Below are 20,196 nucleotides of genomic sequence, written 5' to 3'. Positions count from 1 at the left end.
AGCATCATTTATCACTCTGGCCAGCCCCCCCAAACCTTAGAAACCAGGTTTTGTACATTGAGGGGTAGGATCCCATGAGAAGCTCCTGAAATCAGTGTGCAGGGCTGGCTACACAGAAGGTGGGGGTGGCAGATACCTAAGGGCCCTATTTGAAACGATGACTCAGGAGAAAGTCAACTGACCTGATTAATGTGAGTGCTAAAAATATCTTAGAAAAATAAAATCAAGTGGGCTCACCAACCACAGTTTTATTTCTGGGGTGGAGAACACAGAGGCACACAGGATGAGGAAGCTGCTGCTCTAAGAATAGAGCTGAGTGCTACCCAGTCAGCAGCTCTGCCACCCCGAGGGGTCCCCTCTGCCCGCTCACGGGACACTTGTCCGAGGAGACATATTTGAGCTGAGCCGACACAGTGGACACCTCTGAAACTGACTGTGGATGAAAGCAGCTCCCTTTGCAGTCTCGGAGGAGAGGGACTAGGGGTGGCTGTCCAGTGCTGGCCAAGATGGTGGCAGGGCTGGAAGGCACCATCCGCCTGGCCCTTAGAGATGGGACCCCCTCGGGGGCACTGCGAAGTGGCAGGTGGTGTGAGTGAGGATGCTGATGTCTTAGAGACTCTCAGTTTACCTCTAGAGATACAAACGGTAAGCGAGGCACGCACTGCTGCGATCAACAGAACCAGAATCAGGGTAGTCACGGAGACAGAGCAATGGTGCAGTGGTAAGGACAGAGATTCTGTCCTGGTTCTGCCACCTATTAGCTGTGTGTCCTCTGGCAAGTGACTCAGCCTCTCTGTGCCTCAGTTTTCTCCACTGCAAATGGAAGACAAGAGCACCCGTCTCACAGGGCTATTGGGAGGATTAAATGAATATTTGTAAAGCACAGAGAATAGGGCCTGGCACATAGTGTTTGTTAAATAAATGGAAAAAAAAAGAGAATCGCACAGGAAGTGTCTAAATAAAGGTGGCAACATCAGAACTGGTGGGTGACACACACTCTCCTTGCAGCAGGGGGCAGTGGCCGAGGTGAGGCTGCACCCAGGCTCTGCCTACGAGCTGGCTAAGATCGAGTTATGCCTCAGGGCTCCCACCGGTGCACGGTGAATCCAGGCACGCTGGAGACGGACAGGAAGCTGAGTCCAGCCAAGGACTCAGGGCTGTGTATACAGCTCTGCTGGGTATGTGAGTCTGCAAAGACCAGTCTCCAAAGCAGACCTGTCCTCGCTCTCTAACTGTTTGGGGGGTGCTCTGCACTGCCCTACTGGAGGGCCAGGTGTACACAGGTTCTTCCTCCCTCCCTTGCCCGTCCTTGTCCCCAAAGTCAGCAGGAATCCTGGTTTCTCAGCCCACAGGACTGAGGACGAGGCTGGGACTTGGCCATTTTACTCGCCCTGCAAGGCCAGGGGGGTCACTGGCCTCCTCTCTCCAAGAAAAAGCGGGGTGGGACACTCTCAGAGTTTGGGGAGGTGGGGCTCAGGAACAGACTGCTTTTCTGGACTTACCACTTTGGGCTTGAATGGGGGCTGGATCTCCCTGTTCTCCAGTTTTTCCCAGTCGATCCTCCGGAAGAAGGCGTGTTCTCTCACGTCCCTCTCTCCCTCAAGCCCGCAGCCCAGCCGCTTGGCTGGGTGTTTGGTCATCAGCTAGAAAGGAAAGGGAGGAAAAGAGAACACTGAATGACAGTGGATTCCCAGCGACAGAGCCTTTCCCTTGCCCGGCTCTGCCTATGGCCCTGACTCCGTGAACACCTGGACGGCATCCTGGGAAGCTTACCTAGAAACTCAGTGGCTTGAACAGTGAACCCAACTCACAAATGTGACACTGACAAGTAAAGGCCTTTCTATAGTGACTTTCAAGATAAGGAAACAGAGAAGCAATCTGAACCCATGGCCAAATGGAAAAAGAAGAATTTAAACTGGCATCTTCATACACTATCTGTTTTGGAGCTGCCATTCTATACGTTTAACTGGTAAAAAGGCATGCAATCACTAAAAATTGTGTGTCCTGAAAGTCTCACAGTCTGGTGTCACAAGCATCATGTGCCTATTTATTGCCCGGGCCAAAATACTATCAAAGACTCCGGGATTGGAAAAATAAATGCCGTAATAAGGAAGGTAACTAGTTAATTTCAACATGCCCACTGCAGGCTGGAGCGGCGAGCACTGACCATGAGCTCTCTACAGGCAGAAGCCAGTTCTTCCTGACCTTAGCATTTCTTCCAAGTGCTTGCCTTTGGAAGGCACGTGATAAATGCTTCCCAAATGATCAAACTCACCAGAAAATATTAAGAGTGCGTTACACTCCATTTGGCTAAGTCTGAAAATAATTTTGTGACCTAAAACTTGACCATTAAAAACCAGCCAAGTTACAACCAGTCATTCCTACGCATTTCCTTGACAAAAATGTGTTCATGTGTGCACCAAGACACATGACCCAGAAGGTTCATAGCAGTTTATTTATAACAGCCTCAAACCAAAGTGCAAACAACCCAAATATCCACTAGCAGTAGACTAGATAGAGAAACTATGTATGTTCACACAGTGGAATACTACATAGCATTGAAAGGAGGACTATAACCCCACGTCCCCACATAGATAAAACCTGCAGTCACAATGTTGAGTGAAAGAACCCAGGTCGAGGAACACCCACTGTGAGATTCCATTTGTGCAAAGTTCAGAACGGGCAAGACTAGTCCATGTGGTTAGGGTTCAGGAGCCTGGCTGTCTTGGGCTGGGGCAGTGATAGTAGACAGGGCAGGAGGGGGCTTCTCAGGTGCTGGAAACGGTCTGTCCCTGACCTGGGTGCAATTACATGGGCCTATTCATTTTGTGGAAATTCATTTATCTGCACACTGATGACTTGTGCCCATTTCTGTATGTATGTTTTATCTCAGAAGAAGAAAAACTAACAAAGAACTAATTTAGGCCAAGTGAAGCATGAGACCAAGAACTAACGTTTTCCAAGGGCCTGCGATGACTTGTGATAATCTCCACCGCAATTTTACGAAAAGGGTTGGAAACCAATGCACTATGATTGGGTGACAGGGCCAGAGTCCCAGGAAGCACTGGGATTTCCATGCATCCTCCCAGCCTTCACTTTTCCCACTGTGGCCCACCCGACACCAAGCCCCGGTCCTCCACGGCTGACAGGCAGTGGCAGGAGTCTGTGGCATTTCCGCCATCTTTCTTGGAAGTGTGGAGAAGGAATTTCCCTGCTGAACCTCTTGATCTGAATCTACTTACTCCTTTGCAGATGGAAACGGCCTCCTTGGACAAGGATTTTGGGTAGGAAACGTTGTGCTCCATTATAGACTGAAACAGTTCATCTTCATCTTCACCGTCAAATGGAGGCTATTCCAGAAAAAGGAAGGATGGGAAAATATTTAGGCAGAGTAATTCATTAACATGGTGCTTGAAGACCCAATTCAGCACCAAGAAACAGACCTGGTTTCTCGGCGCACCACAGACAGCAGAGTTAGCTCAATTAACTTGTGGGTTTATTTGATTATCTTTAATGAGGCTGATGGTGTGTGCTTTTCATTTTTTTTCTTTTTTCCTCTGTCTCTCTAATTATCTTGCCCTGGGCAACCCAGACAATCTTTGGGGAAAATGTTTTTGAGTAATGCTTTTAATGATTTGCAAATAAATTATGATTAATCCATTAATCTTGTAATTATGTGCTAAAAACCCAATTATGATCAAGTTAGGTTATGGATGGCTTTGTGTTCAGAAGGTGGGGGCAGCGGGTAGAGAGTAATAGCACCTTTACTTGGGGTGAAGGGGACATCAGAAACACAGGCAGAGAGCACATCCCCAGGAATTCACACTGGGCCCCCTGACCTGACAAGGAGCTGCTCTGTGGGGGCCTGTCGTCTGCGTGGTGGCAGGGATGGGGGCTTAGCTTCCACTGACCCCTCCCTTGTCCTCTTCTACTGGGTTTACAGTCACCAGGCTGAGAGGAGGTGGCGTGGTGGCCCCGTGGGTGCGCATGGCTTTAGAGTCAGGCAGATCCGGACCAGAATTCTAGTTCTACTGTTTCCTAGCTGGGGGTCTATAGGCAAGTGACTTACCTCTTTAAAACATGGTTTTCTAATCTGTAAAACGGGGTTTCTGGTGAGTACGTAAAGTGCCTAGTATTTTGCGTTGTACCGTTGTACCGACACGGTTGTTAAGTGTCCGATGAAGGCTACTTGGTGGTATCATTATTTAAGGCAGAGGGGCTGTCTTGGGAGGGGCTTTGAGAATCCTCCAGGGGGAAAGGCTGAGCTCAGGATGCCCTGCAAACTTTTCCCTCCAGTGTGTCTTTAATCCCAAGGGATCTGTCAAATTAGCTGTCACTCTGGCCGGATGGCACACAGGAGGAAGGGGTCATAGGGAATTCCTTAGCGGTCCCCTTTGGCTCGGGTAACCTTGAGTTTAGCATAAAAAAGGCAGAGCAGGGGGCAGTCCTGTGTTTAATCTTGTGATGCTCCTTTCTCATGAAGGAGTCGGTCACTTTGGCTGACGAGGGTAGGATTCAGAGAGTGATGGTGTTTGGCTTAAAATGAAACTACATCATGGATCAAAGACGACTGTGCAGTTGGCAGGATGCCCCTTCTTACCGGAACCCCCTTCCCAGTGAGATAGAGCAACTGAACCAAGTAGACCCCTCCCCTCAACCACCTCCCACAAACCCCCCCTGTTCATCTGACACCCCGAGACTCGACCTCGGCCCTCTGCCTGGCCCCGTACAGGAGCTGGGCGTGGGGTCAGTACACAGGAGCCAGGTGCCCCCAGGGAAAGATGCCAACTCTATAAAGAACCCCACCTTGGGTCCAGGTAAGGGAGAACAGAGGGCAGGGTGCCTGTTCCACTTAACTTTTTTTTTTGGTCTTGAAATATAAATAAATAGGCCTCTTTTCTGGTTACAAGTGTCTGGTATAAAGAAAGTTTAATTTTGTGGAAGCACGCAGGTGGGTGAGAAGTAAAATTAGCCCGCCTGCAGGTGACTCAGAACAGGGTAGAGGCAGCCTGTTATGGCGATTTCCACGGGCAGGTGGCTGGGAGTGCCCACTGGGGAGTGCAGGCTGCAGATGCCACCTGTGTCAGTAGGGGGATGTGTACCCAGCTGAGAGCCATGGTGCGAGGCCAGCCCCAGGGCCACCCCACCGCGTTTCCCCTGCCCGACAGTGCACAACCTACTTCTTCTGGACACCTGTTGCATGATACCCACAAAACGCCCCATTTTCCCTGATCAGCGATCCATAAATGTGGGCAACTTTTGGCAAAGGAGATTTTTATAACTAAAAAAAATGTGGCATGGTTTCTGCTCAGGGCTATGACCTGTGCCCCTGCAGGGGCACCGAGCATCTGAACTTCTGTGTGCATGCTCTCTGCAGCATGAACGTGCTCTGGAGGTGAGCGGGGCAGAAGCTCTGCTTGCGGGTCACTGACAGACAACTCACAACGTGGCCCAGGAGGGCCTCTGGTCAGAACCAGCTACATGCTTTGCAGATTTCAGTGCGAAAGGAAGGTGCGGGGCCCCTTATTAAGAAACTATTAAGGGTTTCAAGATGGCGCCAGCAGAGCACTAAACCAAACATGCAGGGACCTTCTGAGCTCAGGGTCTGTGTCACTGCATGGGCCAAATGTGGGGCACTTCACTGAGTGGTGACAAAGGTGCCAGCGAGATTCAACCAGCCTCTTTGGAAGCGCTCAAGTACTAGCAGCAGGAATGCTGAAGGGCCCGAGTCATGGACAATTCAAACCACAGGCCTAAGAGAAGTGCAGGTGACTCCTTCCCAGGAATCTTTCTCGAGTGAGGCAGTGAGAAGATCCTCCTCGTTTGAAGCTGCTGCCTCTCCTTTCCCTCCCCAAATATGGAAGACCAGGAACTGTTTGGGGGAACGTTCTGTGCAGGATGGGGGACTGCCACACCTGCTCCATTGTCTCGTGGCATGGGGACCAGCTTTGCCAGGTGTGTTGTCCCCACATATGCTAATTTCTGAAATGGAAACAGCTATATCAGGGATTCTGTGGGTCAAGGGAGGCTTCTCTGTACCCCACTGAGGGCAGGACACCTGGATCCTGACATACCCCAAAGAGTCTTCCTTAGAACATTAGCCCTACAGCATATTTCTGGGTCAAAGTTTGCATTCTCTACCCCTCTCTGGAGATCTGCATTAACATTTCCATTTTAAAGGCCCTGAGAAGTCCTACAATAACAAAAGCTGCTTAACCCAAGGTGAATGATTAGTCTGGGGTTGGAAGGATACTCAGAAGCCTCTTAGGCTTGTCTGCTGCAATAGGATCCCTAAGCTATTACAGAAGCCACAAAAGCAAATTCTATGACAGAGCCTCAAGAGTCACGCCATGTTCCATCTCTGGTGTGGGCCCAAGGATTACGGCTTCTCTTGTCACCACATCCCAGGGAGGGGGCATGCCTGTACCCACCACGCTTTTCGACCACTGCAAGTTTATATTCCTGATCGAGGAGGAGGACCATGGGCACGAGGGAAGAGCAGCACCAGCGACAACAGTGATGGTCACGTCTCAGGCTTTCTGCACATCGGGTGCCGTGTGGAGTAATTTGTCAGCATCACTCACTTAACCCTCAGAACAATCTCAGGATGCAGGGACTAGCACAGCCATCCCGACCTCGGAGCTCGGGCTCTGTGCCATTATGAGCAATGACGCTTCTCCTTGCCTGCCCCATAGTTAGCCAGCAAAGGATGACCCCAGCGCCACTCCTGGTAGGGCAAAGGTAGGGACGAGTGGAGGGTGCTCGGCTGCTGTTCTTCTCAGCACATGAAGAAGAGGACTCTAATGTGGGGGAAGAACGTCTTAGTAAACTTCAGAAGGCTGATTCCTATCCTGTACGATATGCAGCAGTTTAAGTTCTGAAAGCTCAGAGGGGGCAGCCCCAGGGCTGGATATGTTTTAAGTCATCGTGCAGAGAGGACTGGCCTCTAGGGTAGAGACCTGGCGTGATTCCCCAGCACTAACGGACCAATGGGAATCGGGTCAGCCTCCCTCACAGCTGCAGGCCTGTGCAGCTTCTGTGCTGCTTCTGGAACTACCTGCCAGGCTGCAGACAATGACCTTGAAGAAGGCAGAAGAGGACTGTCCTTGGGTAACAGGTAGAGGTGTAGTTAAGCACCTCCTCCCAGCTTTGGAATGCCATCAAATCAAACACATACTTTTTCCTGCTCTGTTCCCTCTGTTGCAAAGATATATACCATTTTTTTAATTGTGATAAAATATACAGAACAAAATTGACCATCTTCACCACTTTTGAGCACACAGCACTGTGGCATTAAGTACACTTACAATGTTATGCAACCATCATCACCATCCACCTCCAGAATGTTTTCATCTTCCCAACTGAAACTGCACTCATTAACCAGCCCCTCCAGCCCCTGGCAACCACCATTCTGCTTTCTGTCTCTATGGATCTGACTACTCTAGACATCGCATACAAAGGGGATCATGCAATATGCGTCCTCTGTGACCGGCTTACTTCCAGATGCAGACTATTTGTATCTAAACTGTGCCTTTGGGGGGATCTAGGGTAAGGCTAGGCTAGGTCTTGCGGTGGCAACAAACTAAGAACATCTCCAAAGCTTAAGCCAACACATTGTGTCTCTTGTTTATGCTACGTGTCCACTGGGATGGGCAGAGGGCTCTGCTGACTGCAGTCACCCAGGGTCCAACCCTGACATAGCGGCCGCCATCTTGGTCTTGCCGCGCAGGGCTGGAGCATGCGCTCTGGGCTGTCCCACACCTGGAACTCAGGGCCCCACCCCAGCACTTCCTCTCCCAGCTCATTGGCCAGCACTGGTCACGTGCCCCACGCACTTACGAGTAAGCCGGAAGTACAATCCTCCCATGTGCCAGGAGGGAGGAAGGCCAGAAATATCTGTTCAACAGCAGTAATGACCCTCACATTCAGAAAAGCTCCCTGAAGCCCTATTTTAAATTAAAATTATGTAATACTGGGGGTAGGTGAAATCCATGAAAGAAGCATCCACGTTCCCTTTACCTAAACACAAACACTGCTCTTATTTTTATGTGGATTCTTAGGCTTTCCTGCATTATTTTCAAATTACAATGCACGATTTGGAGTTCCTCGTTTTTCACGGACTGTTGCAAACATATTTTCTCTGCAGCCACCGCCGTTTACATTCAGAGCTGAATGCCACTGAGGTGAGACATCATGACCGATCAAGTGGTCCGTGGGCACACTGGCGATTGCTTCCAGCGTTGTACTCTAATAACTGATGCAACTATAAACATCTATGCGTAACCTTTTTTTCCTTCTCTGAATTACTTCCTAAGAATAATGTCCCAGGTGTGGCATTATGTAGCCAAAGGATGTGAACATGTTTATGGCTCTTGTTAAGTCCCTCCAGGCCACCCTGGAGCATTCTGACAGGTAAGCACTTGCTCTCAGGCAAGTCAATGGTGAAAATTATGATTATACTCTTTTTCCTTTCCAGAAATGCCAGCCACCTAGTCTGGGGACAATGAGGCTACCGTGTCACCGAGGTACTTAGCACATGCCCATTTTGGATGGCTTCTCTCCCCTCTTTCCCCCATTCTCATGGTTATTTTTAATTTCTACAAATCTGGACTCAATGTTTCAAGCTAAGCTACCTGTTAACAAGTCTTGGGTTACCTTAGAAATTTTCTGAATGGGTTACATTCCCCTCAACCCTTAACAATATGTAATTTTTGAGTTTTAAACAAAGAGGAGAAGTGATGGTTCACACTTTACAAAATGATTTTTTCTTTTTTTTTAAAGAGACGTGGTCTTGCTCTGTGGCCCAGGCTGGAGTGTAGTGGCATGATCATAGCTCACTACAGTCTTGAATCCTGGGCTCAAGCAATCCTCCCATGTTAGCTTCCCGAGTAGCTGGGGTACAAAATTATTCCTAAATTGCTTACTAGAGTAAGTGGCCACTGGCCCCCTGCCATGTTTATTTGCAAATCACTGATACCCTGGGTGGGGGGTGGGAGAGCACCCATGGACAACTCAGACTGAAGTTCTCAGATAAAGTGGCAATTACTGATTCATCAGGAATGAAGACGAAGCATAAATAACCCTGGCAGAGAGGGACATAAAGAAGAGAGGGCCGGTCCCTTTATGATGAACACTGTGAACGTTTTGAGCTGCGACATGCTCATTAGAGTGCTGGGTAAATACTATTTATGCCCCAAAAGTGCTTATATTTGTCAAGCGATCCAGCAACTGAATAAAGACTCAGGCTGTTTATGCTTAACTGTCCCCTTGGCTGCTGACAATAAATAACACAAATGAGATGAAAATTGCAATAAACTATTTTTTTTTCTGCTCATCTTCAGCCCTCTGTGATTAAAGAGGACCAATTTAGGCCACAGCCCCATTAACAACTTTATAATTAATCTTACTTTTCAATAACAGCATCTATCCCCTTGGCTGGTCTCTGACACTCCTGGAGCTTTGTGAGCTGTGGGTAATACTCTCAGAGCCTTCATTATCCTCTCCGGGCTGAGTCGCGGCCGAGGAATACGTTTAAATTTGCACTGAGGAGTCAGAGAGGAAGATGAAGAAGGGGCTCTGAATGAAAGTATTGTGTTTGCAGCAGGCAAAGTGAAGTTTTGAAGGAAGAAAGGCTGTTATCTGTGCCCGCCATGGCACCGGAATGTGGGATGCCTTTAAGGTGTCATTTTTGAAGAATACCGCCATTTTCAACAGAGATTATGAAGACTTCAAGGGGTGTATACAAGGCAGGCTAATTGGCACTGAGGAGCAGGAGGGGAAATGATGGGAAGAGGCTGGAACGTTACGGACCCACTGGGCGCAGAGAGCAGGAACCCAGCGCTCCGTGGGGCGTGAGCAAGACTAGAAAAACCTCCAAGGCAGGCCTGGAAATCCTCTCAGGGCCAGGACTTCACAGCGCGCCCTAAAGGGGGCTTTCCTGCTGGAACAGACCATTCCCTGAGCTCTCCCCTAGGGAATGAAGCCCCAGGAAGGCTCAGAGAGAAGGGAAGCCAGGCATGGGGAGGGGACAGAGGACGTTCCTGCAGGCCTGTGTTCTGAAATTCTAGTCTGTTGGCCAGTAAAGAGTCAACTCACGTTAGCTCTTGTAAAGTGCCCTTGGAAACGGATCCCCACTATGTTTCTATACAGCCAGTTTCACTTGTTGGCATATGCAAATGTGACCCTTAATGAAAGCAGGGTTTGTTTTCTGGACTCGAGAGTTGAACATTCAAGCGGGATCAAGGAAGGGAACTTGGCTTTTTGTGCCTTCACGAACAGCATGGTTCCTGGGGGCTGGCAATTTGGAGTCAAATTTTATTGTCGAAATTTTAAAGAAGGGAAATTAACTTCAGGCGCTAGGAACTTGTGTCCCCAGCTGCTGTCTCACTGACTGTTACTGACAGCAACTGTATATAACCTGCCTTTCCGTGTTCATATGCTGAGGTATTTGGCCTAAGAAAAACATTTCGATTGGAGGTGGAAAAAAACTAAATAAATACTAAATAAACAAACCAGTCTCTTAATGTCAATCAAGTCTTAACACCATTGAGAAATAATGCAGGCTAGTACTGTAAATCTTTTATTGTCTAAAAGATTGTTTTAGTATCTAAGAGATATAAGGCATAATGGAAGAGACATAAAGGAGAGACCATCCCTGGCTGCCCACTCACAGTGAAAGCCACTAGTTTCGGGATGACCCGGAGCCTCTTCCTGACTGACCTCAGGCATGCCACTCTGCTTCTCTAGCTCACTCTGCTCTGGCCATGCTGGCAGCTTCCTCCCCCGCTCCTACCTCAGGGCCTTTGCACCTGCTGTTCCCTCTGCCTGGAATCCTTTCTCCGGAAATGCACACAGACATTCCCTTACTTCCTTCTACTCTTCACTCAACTTTATCTTCTATGTGAGGCCCTCTCTGGCCAACTGAGCTAAAATTTTAACTCTCCCTCAACACTGTCTTCTCTTCCTGCTTCATGACTTTTCATCTTAGCTTTTCTTGGACATATTATGTATTTTCCTCATCTAACTTATCTACTACCTCTCCTCTAAGCTGTAAGCTTCACGAAGGCACAGATTTTTGTCTGTTTTGTTCACTCTTGTTGCCGCGTACATAGTAAACACTCAATAAATACATGTTGAATGAATAAATGAATAAGTCAATGGATGTGACAGGTCAGAAAAGGCGACTTTTTCCTCCAGAAACAAAGAATTCTTTGGGGGTAGCTCTGCTGCACAACAATGGGCATTTCTTCCCATTGTCTCTTACTAAGGCTTTTGGCTACGAGCAGGCAAACTCCTTGGCACTAGTACTTGAGCGCTGGGAATTAGAGAAAGCTGCCCACAACAGAATGGCAGGGAACTGGATGTTTATCAGGGACTTGCTTCCCCATGCTGACCTCTCGGATATGCTATATGTCCACCCTTTTATGGCTAAGTGGGACCAAATTGCCAGTGGAATGTAGACAGAAGTGATCCATGCCACCTCTAGCCTGGCCCCTAGAACACTTTGTGCGACTGTCCTTGTGCTCTCTTTGTTGGCTGGCTGAAATGAGGAGGAATCAGTGGCGAGATCGGAGGCCATGAAAGGTGGTGGAGCTGATGGATGGAAGAAACCTGGATCCCTGAATGACCGTGTGGGTCAGTGCCCCACCTCCGCGTAGGACTGTGCCGAGAATGTGAAATAAACCTGTGCTATGTGCTGGGGTTATTTGTTAACACAGCTAATATGACTTATCCCGATGATATAGATATTAAGGCCATGAGATAACCTGGTTATCTGATACATGTCACACCCTAAGAGAAACTTAATTTACCTTTCTTAACTGCAAGTTCAGCCTCCCTGGACTTCTGTGAAAATTACAATGAATTGCCAAGGGTGAGACAGGAGGAAATGGGAAAAAGCTATCAAAACACTTATTCGAATGTAGCTGTGTTCTTCCTTTATTAATAGTAATACCAATTATACACGGGGGCAGCAGCTGGGGTCATCTTTGTAGACAAACTCATAGGGAACCGTAACCTGACCCCAGTTTGGAGATCCTGAAAACTTACAGAGGCCATTGCTGTCAGCAATGTGCAGGGGACTTGTGTTTATGCTGTGAAAGCTACGTGGTCTACACTCTGGGCTATAGCTTTCAATTTTTGTGCACACTGAACATAATCTACTTTTCAAGGCAGAATTGCTTCCTCTTTCACCTGGGTCTAGAAAGTCAGACCAATATCATCGTCAGGTCCTGCTCTCAGTGCCCCAACAGAGCTGAAGTATTCACATGATACTGTAATAAACAAACATGAAAATGTGGCGAAACATTACCTGCCCGGCTAGCATCTCATACAACAGGACGCCATAGGCCCACCAGTCCACGGATTTCCCATACGGCTGATAAGCGATTATCTGTGTGAAGACAAATACGTCAATTACATTTAGTGGTAAATCAAATAGCCCCTGTAAGAACAGGTAGGTCAAGCAGGTAGGCATGTATACACTCAGTTCATGCTGGTGAGGTGATAATAAGCTCTTTGATTTCTACACCAAGGGAAGAGGGTTCTTTAAATCAGACACACTGAGAACTATCACCCCACGATTCAATGCCCAAAACCTGTTTTGGGACTCCTCTTCTGAATCTACCTGGAGACCACAGCACTGTTTGAAGGTGGATTTAATTATCCTAATTGGTGGAAGATATTTGGACACTGAAATAGATTTGATTTTTAGAAAAAGACAGAGGTCCTTCACAGCTAGGGTCTGATACATAAGATGATTAAACTATGAAACAGAGTTTCATTAAAAGTAATGATGAAGAACAAGAAGAAAAAGAAGAAGAAGAAGGGAGGAGGAGGAGGAAGAATAAAGTAAAAGTACTAGGTTTCTTGTGTTGCGCACAGAGGTACAGTGATATACATTCAGTCTGTTGAATGACTAAAGTTTTAAAACATTTTGAAAGAGGCATAAAATAATCAAATGCAATATTTGGACCTTATTTGAATCTTGATTCAAATCGGCCAACTGTAAAAAATAAATTTTGAAACAATTCAAAAAATTAAGATACAATGTGAATACTGAATGATATTAAGGGAGTATCATTTATTTTGTTAGGTGGCATAATGGTACGGTGACAAGTTAAAAAGTGTCCTTCCAGTAAGAGAGGAATGTATTCATGGGTGAAATGTATGAGATGAAGTATTTAGGGGTGAAATGACATGATACATTTTTTTAAAAATTAAGTAAAACAGGTGGGGGGAAGAATAGATGAAATGAGTTGGCGAAATGTAGGCAGCTGTTGAAACTGGGCGATGGGCTGCGTGGAGCTCCTTCTACTCTTCCTTCTACCTTTGTGGCCATCAGAAGTACTAGGATAATTCTATAACCTCCCACCATGGAAGGGAGTAATAGCATTTGCATTTCTAAGCATGGCACGGCTTATTAAAACACTGGCTTCATTACCTCTCAGGTGAGCTGTATACATACTGCACACAATTCCCAGATCCATGGATCATGCCCCAGGATTCGAGGTGAAGACATACTAACAAGTACTCAGAACAACCATTCTACCATTTTACATATGACTTTGACATGTTCTAGGGTTTTTTTTTTTTTAATGGCCCAGAATGTCTAATTAAACGTCTTGGGACATAAGAAAACTTTCTGCACGTCTGCCCACCTTTACGCCTTTAATGTATTACTCATATTTCTCCATGAAGAATGAGAAATATAAGCTCCTACGGTTTGCCTAAGTGTGGGCAGTGACCAGGGGGTCCATGTTTGGATTTGGCAGCTTTGTAGCTCATTTCCTGGACAAGAAAATGATAACCAGAGGAACCTACAAAAAGTCCCTAATTTCTTTTACTACCTGTATTCTTTCCTGCATGTTCTTTTCTGAAAACGTAGAAAATACATACAACAAAGAACTCAATGAAATGAGTCTCCAATCTATTACCCAGAGATGATACATGTTACTCCAGTTCCCAGACAGGAAATTACTAGATCCATATTGTATATTTTTATAACCTTTGATACAATGGCAAATTACCCTCCAAAAAGGGTTGGACTGAATTTATGCCCCTACCTGATGCCAGTTTCATCATATTTTCCATGACTATGTAAAATCATTCTTTTAGAAAATAATTTTTTTTTGTTTCTTTTTATTCCACAAGCCATGCATGCCCACTGAAGAAAAATTAGAAGGAAAAAAAAAGCTAAACAAATAAGAAAGTAAAATTATTTACAGTCTTACCACCTAGAAATATTAATGGTGTTATTTTCACATAAAACTTTTTCATCTTTTTTCTAGGTGTGGTATATGTGTGCATATACATTTTAAAAAATGGGAGTATGCCAACCTGCTATTCTGTAGTCAGTTTATTTATTTAATAATATATCACTGAAGCCCTAGCACCCAGAAAAATGCCTGACACATAAACATGGTTCCAGACACCATTACTGAGTATTGACCAAACACCAAACATCGAAGGGGTGCTTAATAGACACTGTTTGCTTTGATTTTCCAATAATCCTATAAAGTAGATACTACAATTATCCCTATTTTACAGATGAAAAGACAGAGGCTGAGGAAGATTAAGGAATCTGTTTAAGGTTTGTCCAGTTAATACGTGACAGAGCAAGAGTTTGAATTGAGGATTTCCTGCTTCAGAATTTGTTCTTTATAGCTGCTCTAGAGAATTCAGCTGGAGCAGTCAAAAGTCTGATTAGAACACACCCCCCGACGTGTAGCATCCAGAGGCACAGTCATCCCCATCCTGTTGTTACAATTGAAGGGAAACAAAGAATATTCTCTCCTTTTCTCAAAAATAAAAACATTTTGTTTTGATGGAAAAATTACAGTTGTTTTGAAAAACACCATAAATTCTCAAGGATGGAACATAGGACACGAGAGACACTCTTTATGTACGTGGTCAAAAACCCTGCTCATCCAGAAAGACCAGGGGGATAGTTAAATGAGCGAATGTAAAAGGACTTTGTTTGAAAACTGCAGGGTACTATGTAAACATAAAGAACTGCTATAATTTTAACCAGATGATAAATCCCATTTTATAGGAGAGAAGACTGAGTTTCAGTAAGTTAAGAGAATTGCCTGAAGCCAATCAATTGATTAGTAAATGCTGCTCTGAATATGGACATATTCAAAGATACAGTCTTTATGGCTTTCAAATACACTCGTATTGGGATTCATAAAATATTAATCAAAGGGCCTTCAGGATTAGTTTAAAGAGATTTGAAACCATCATTTCAATTGCTGTAACTGCAGTTCAAAAACCCTTCCATTAAAATTTGTTCTTACATTAAGGCCATCTGTTTATCTTACTTGGTGTCTCAGTAACTTTGCTCCTGACAGAGGCAGAGCTGAAGCACCTGTGTTGCCGTGTGAGTTAGGAGGAGGATCAGTAGCGGCTGAAGGAGGGAGGCGACGCTTTGTTTCCTACCTTACATTCTACAAATATCTCAGCGGTCTTACCAACAAGACCCCTCTGCTTGGGTGGTGGGGAACATCTGAATTTGGAAAGCCATCAAAAAGGAGGGTGTGAGAGCCCTGTTTCTGGGTCAGAATGATTCACAAATCCTAAAACACCATGGCCACCTGAAGGTTTTTGTTTTTAATTCTGTACCAACTTGGTTCCAACTGACTCTTTATTTTCTGTTTCCATAGCATTAAACTCCTATGACTCCTTCTGATGACGCCCTCTCCTTCCTCCAAGGCTTACCAGAAGCAGAACACCAGGTGACAGGGGCTCGTTTTTCTTGCCATGGCATTTGTCAGCTTCAACAGCCCGTCTGCTCAGCCACTGGACTGAGATTACAAAATTACTCTGAACACTGTGGTGCCTTCAATTGTAACAACAGGATGGGGATTTAGAATTTTGCTAGCACATGTCTTCCTGGAGCAATTTACAATCTGTCACCCTTGGCTTTGCACTAGAGGAAATGGGAAGTTCTAAAGATCTGAGTCACCGGGGATAGGGTGCAACCTCACCATTGCAAATTCAAGTATAGGTTTCCCTCAGTGATCAGCTGCTATTAATAAATATCTTCAATTAACCAAAGCCTCACTGCAAAAAGGAAGCAATGTCGGAGAGCACCGCTTGGAGCTACACAGTCGGATACACATGATTTAGGATTTAGGATGTTGGTTATATTGTCCCTTCTGAGCTGTCTAGAGCCACTGTCTAATACAGTAGAGCCACTGCACACATGGTTTCTGAACTTTTGAAATGTGGCTAGTCCAAATTGAGATGTGCTCTAGGTGTAAAATGCACATCAGATTTTGAGGACTTAGTACAAAACATGCAAAATAGCTCATTAAAATTTTTATTATTATTCTAGTTCTTTTCCAACTTTTCAAAAACATGGCTGCTAAATGCACTTTGGGCTTGCAGTTTTTTCCTATTGGACAGCACTGGTCCAGTTCAGCTGGTGTCTGTGACCCACTCTGGTTCTCTGGTTCTCATGGTCTAGGGAGCCAGCCTAGTTCTGAGGACAGGCTCAGAGCCCACAGAAAGGACGATGAGACTTTCTTGGGTTTGTCCCAGTAGGAACAGGAGCAGGTGTCTCTGGCACTTGTGAGCCAATGGGGGCTTGCAGCCAAGCCCGGGGCTGCCTAACATCCTGGAGCCCCAGGCAAGGGACTGTGATGGCAATTTGGCTTCCCATAACGAGACTCACAAAAGGAGAGGCAGACTTGGCAAGGAGGGCTGGAGTTGGCGGATTCCCCTGCAGCACATGGGAGGCTGAACTTTGGCTTCAAAGACAGACCCCCAACAGGGCCGCTGTCATTCAGTTTTACTGCTATTTGTCATTAAGATCATTATTATTATACTTACATGCTTGGGGGAACGTCAGGATGTTACACATGGCTGCCTGTATTGCAAAAGTGAGATATGAATGAGGTTTCCTCCAGCCTGGGCACAGGACCAGGGCGTGAAAGGGAACAGAGGGCGGCTTCTCATCTCTCGCCAGGCCAGGGGCCTGCAGCAGCTGGAGGGACTTCACTCCAAGGCCATCCAGCCTTCCAGTCCTACTAAGGCGACACACTGAAAGGCCTCCCTGAGAGAACAGGGCTTCAGAAGGCTTCTAACTTCTAACTTCTGACTTCAGAGAGCCTGGGGGCAGCACGGTAAGGTCTTAGCTGCTACGGGCGATAATAATAACCGTAGCCAACATCGCCACCACAGGCATGCACCATGAGCCAGGCCTACTAGCTCTGTGAGCTCACTCGGCCCTCACAAGACCCATTCAGAGATGAAACGAGGCACAGAGAGGTTGAGTAGCTTGCCCAAGGTTACACAGCTAGTAGGCAGCTGGGATTTGAACCCTGGTCATCTGGCTTTGGCACCCACGCTTTTGACCATTTTTCTGTACTGAAGGTCTTGGCCCAGTGTGGTTCCCTAGACAGCTGTGGGGGGACTGGCCCAGTTAAGGTGACTCTTCCTGAAAAGGGGTTCAAATGCTTAACAGGATCAAGACAGCGAGGATGCCGCCTTCACTCGGGAACTCCGGCTCTGAAGGCTTTTTCTCGAAGGGCCCCATGGGACTGTAAGACGCGTGTATGGGGACTCACGCTCCTGTTTCCGGTGCACGTGAACTGGACTCCGTGCTCCCTTTCCATGCTGCTACTTACTCACCAAACCCTCTTAAATAAATGGCCTGACCACAAAGACACTTCCCAGGCTGTCATTACAAAATAACAGTGGCCTTTATGCATAAAACATGCTGAAATCCTTCTGCTGTCTCAGGGAAACAAAGAATATTCTCTCCTTTTCTCAAAAATAAAAACATTTTGTTTTGATGGAAAAATTACAGTTGTTTTGAAAAACACCATAAATTCTCAAGGATGGAACATAGGACACGAGAGACACTCTTTATGTACGTGGTCAAAAACACCATCTGACACATCCAAATAGTACCGTTTGAGAAGAAAGAGGATGGGCTGCGTGTTTTCTGGGCGTTCTGTTCTGACAGCTGGGACGTGGAGGTCGGTAACTGTCTCTTCCCCTCGCCACTCTGGGGCCCACAGCTCCAGGGCCACGCAGCTCCTGGAGTCTTTGCCACATTCTGCTGAGACTGTTTACCTGTCCCCACTTGACCCAGACTCCTACGCAGCCGGGCCTGGGCCACCCACCTCTACACCAGGATCCTGAGGCCCCATACAAGGCAGATGCCCTGTAAGATTGCGTAGGAGCAACAAGTACATCAGACCCAAGCCCACTCCGTAAACACCACCTCTCTCTCTCAACTGGAAAAACAAAAGGGCTCTTAGGATTGCTGGACTGAGACTTCGAGGTGATTGAGAAAGTGTCTTCAGGGTTCTGACAAGGAACCTGAGTGAAGTTCAGAGTGGCAAAGTGGCTTGCTCGAGGTCACTGGGCTGGTGAGCGGCAGTCAGGAAGGGAGAGGCCTCAGGTCTCTGGGCTGTGTCTTCTTCCTGCAGCACCGGGCCTGAGACCAGAGTGTGGCAGACAGGAAGCCCCACGCCAGGGTAAAGGTGAGGAACCCCCGATTCTCAACTGAGATGCTTCCCAATCAAACTCCTTTCAGACGGCACATCCAAGCTCGGAACACCAAATGGGCAGCACGCTGTGGTGGCAGAGCTCTGAATGCAGCTGCTGGAGATGAGAAGCTGGGTGACCCTGGGTAAGTTGCTTAGCTTCTCTGAGCTTCCATTTGCTCAGCTGTGATCTTGGAATTCCAGCACCCACCTGGCAAGTATGTGGTGGAGGACTGAATGGCATTATGTATATCAAAATGTGCTTATTGCAGGTGAGTTGAATATATATAACTCCATACTGCCTAACATCGGATATAAGAACTGGCCCCCAGGCAGAGCAGGTGGATGAAAGTTATTCAGGGCAATAAACTAAACCTGGCTCACAGAAGGACGGAGGCAACATGTAGGTATGCGAGGTAATATTAAAAAAACATATGGAACGTTCTAAAATGATTGTTGGCACCTGGAAATTCTCAATCAACATTAAACCTTCCATTCATTCTTTCAGCAAATATTAGCTTACCATGTGCCAGACACGGTTCTAGGCATGGGGTATAGCAGTGAATTAAACGAATTTTTAAAAATTCCTCCCTCATGCAATTAAATTAATTTTTATAAGAGCAGCAAAACTTCAGGCTTCTCTGCTTTCTCGTGGTATTAGAAGACCCTCCTCCTTTCTTTGCTCCCATAGTTTATGGCTGACCGTGATTTCTATGGGCTAGGCACCGTGCTGGGCACGGGGGATTACAAATCTAACTGGGGAGACAGACACCAAAATAGGTAAATACATTAAGATGTTGTATCTAAGATCAAGGACCTTGGTACATCACAGGAGAAATGTCTGCCATATTTGAAATCTTTGGACAAATTTATTATATTAAAATAAAATTGCTACAAGATAAAAACAGAAGGTCTAGAGTCTGAACTATGTAATTTTTATTTAGACAAAAATTGTGGCTGTATGTAGGACTGGAGAGAACAGAAAGTGTTCTAGTAATAAAACCAATAAAACTGTTTTAAAATCTATTCATGGTAGTCACCTTTTCTACCTCCCTAGTTATTCATTTTATACTATGTGAATGGAAAGCAAACAACAGGACAAACTAAGTACTGCCCTGCAAAAGGTCAGAAGAGGATCAAATGGTACAAAAGCAGTGTTTGCAATGATTAACGCCAACTTCAAATAGCAATTAATTCTTTTTATACATGTTGGATTTGATTTACTAATATTTTGTTGAGGATTTTTGCATCTATGTTCATGAGAGGTGTTAGTCTGTAGTTTTCTACACTGGTCTGTTTATTACCCTTTTAATGTCCATGAGATCTGTAGTGATGTCTCCTCTTTCATGTCTGACATTAGTCATTTGTGTCCTCTCTCTTTTTCTCCTTAGCCTGGCATGAGGCTTATTGATTTTACTGATCTTTTCAAAGAATCAGCCTCTGATTTGTTGATTTCTCTATTTTTTGTTTTCAATTTCATTGACTTACACTCTCCATTTGTATTTTTTCTTTTCGTTTGCTTACTTTGAATTTAATTTGCATTTCTTTTTCTAGTTTCCTAAAATGGAAGCTTAGATGACCAATTTTAGATCTTTCTTCTTTTCTAATATAAGCATTTAATGCTATAAATTTCCTTCTAAGCACTGCTTTCACTGCATCCTATAAGATGTGATAAACTGTTTGTATTTTAATTTATTTA

General features: G+C 45.8%; 1 protein-coding gene across 1 annotated transcript in view; it reads right to left on the bottom strand.

Moving 5' to 3' along the window:
• Positions 1-20,196, bottom strand: part of PRKCA (protein kinase C, alpha) — a 143,202-nt gene that overhangs the window by 11,933 nt on the left and 111,073 nt on the right. The window contains exons 12-14 of the mRNA XM_012656896.1: positions 12,311-12,391; positions 3,243-3,350; positions 1,503-1,643 (exon numbers count right to left, since the gene is read on the bottom strand). Coding sequence (XP_012512350.1) covers positions 1,503-1,643; positions 3,243-3,350; positions 12,311-12,391 — 330 coding nt within the window. The remainder of the gene's footprint in view (positions 1-1,502; positions 1,644-3,242; positions 3,351-12,310; positions 12,392-20,196) is intronic.

This window comes from Propithecus coquereli, unplaced genomic scaffold, assembly GCF_000956105.1.
Source record: "Propithecus coquereli isolate 6110/MARCELLA unplaced genomic scaffold, Pcoq_1.0 Scaffold526, whole genome shotgun sequence".
In the NCBI taxonomy this organism is placed as follows: domain Eukaryota; kingdom Metazoa; phylum Chordata; class Mammalia; order Primates; family Indriidae; genus Propithecus; species Propithecus coquereli.
This window is presented reverse-complemented; position numbering and strand designations above follow the sequence as displayed.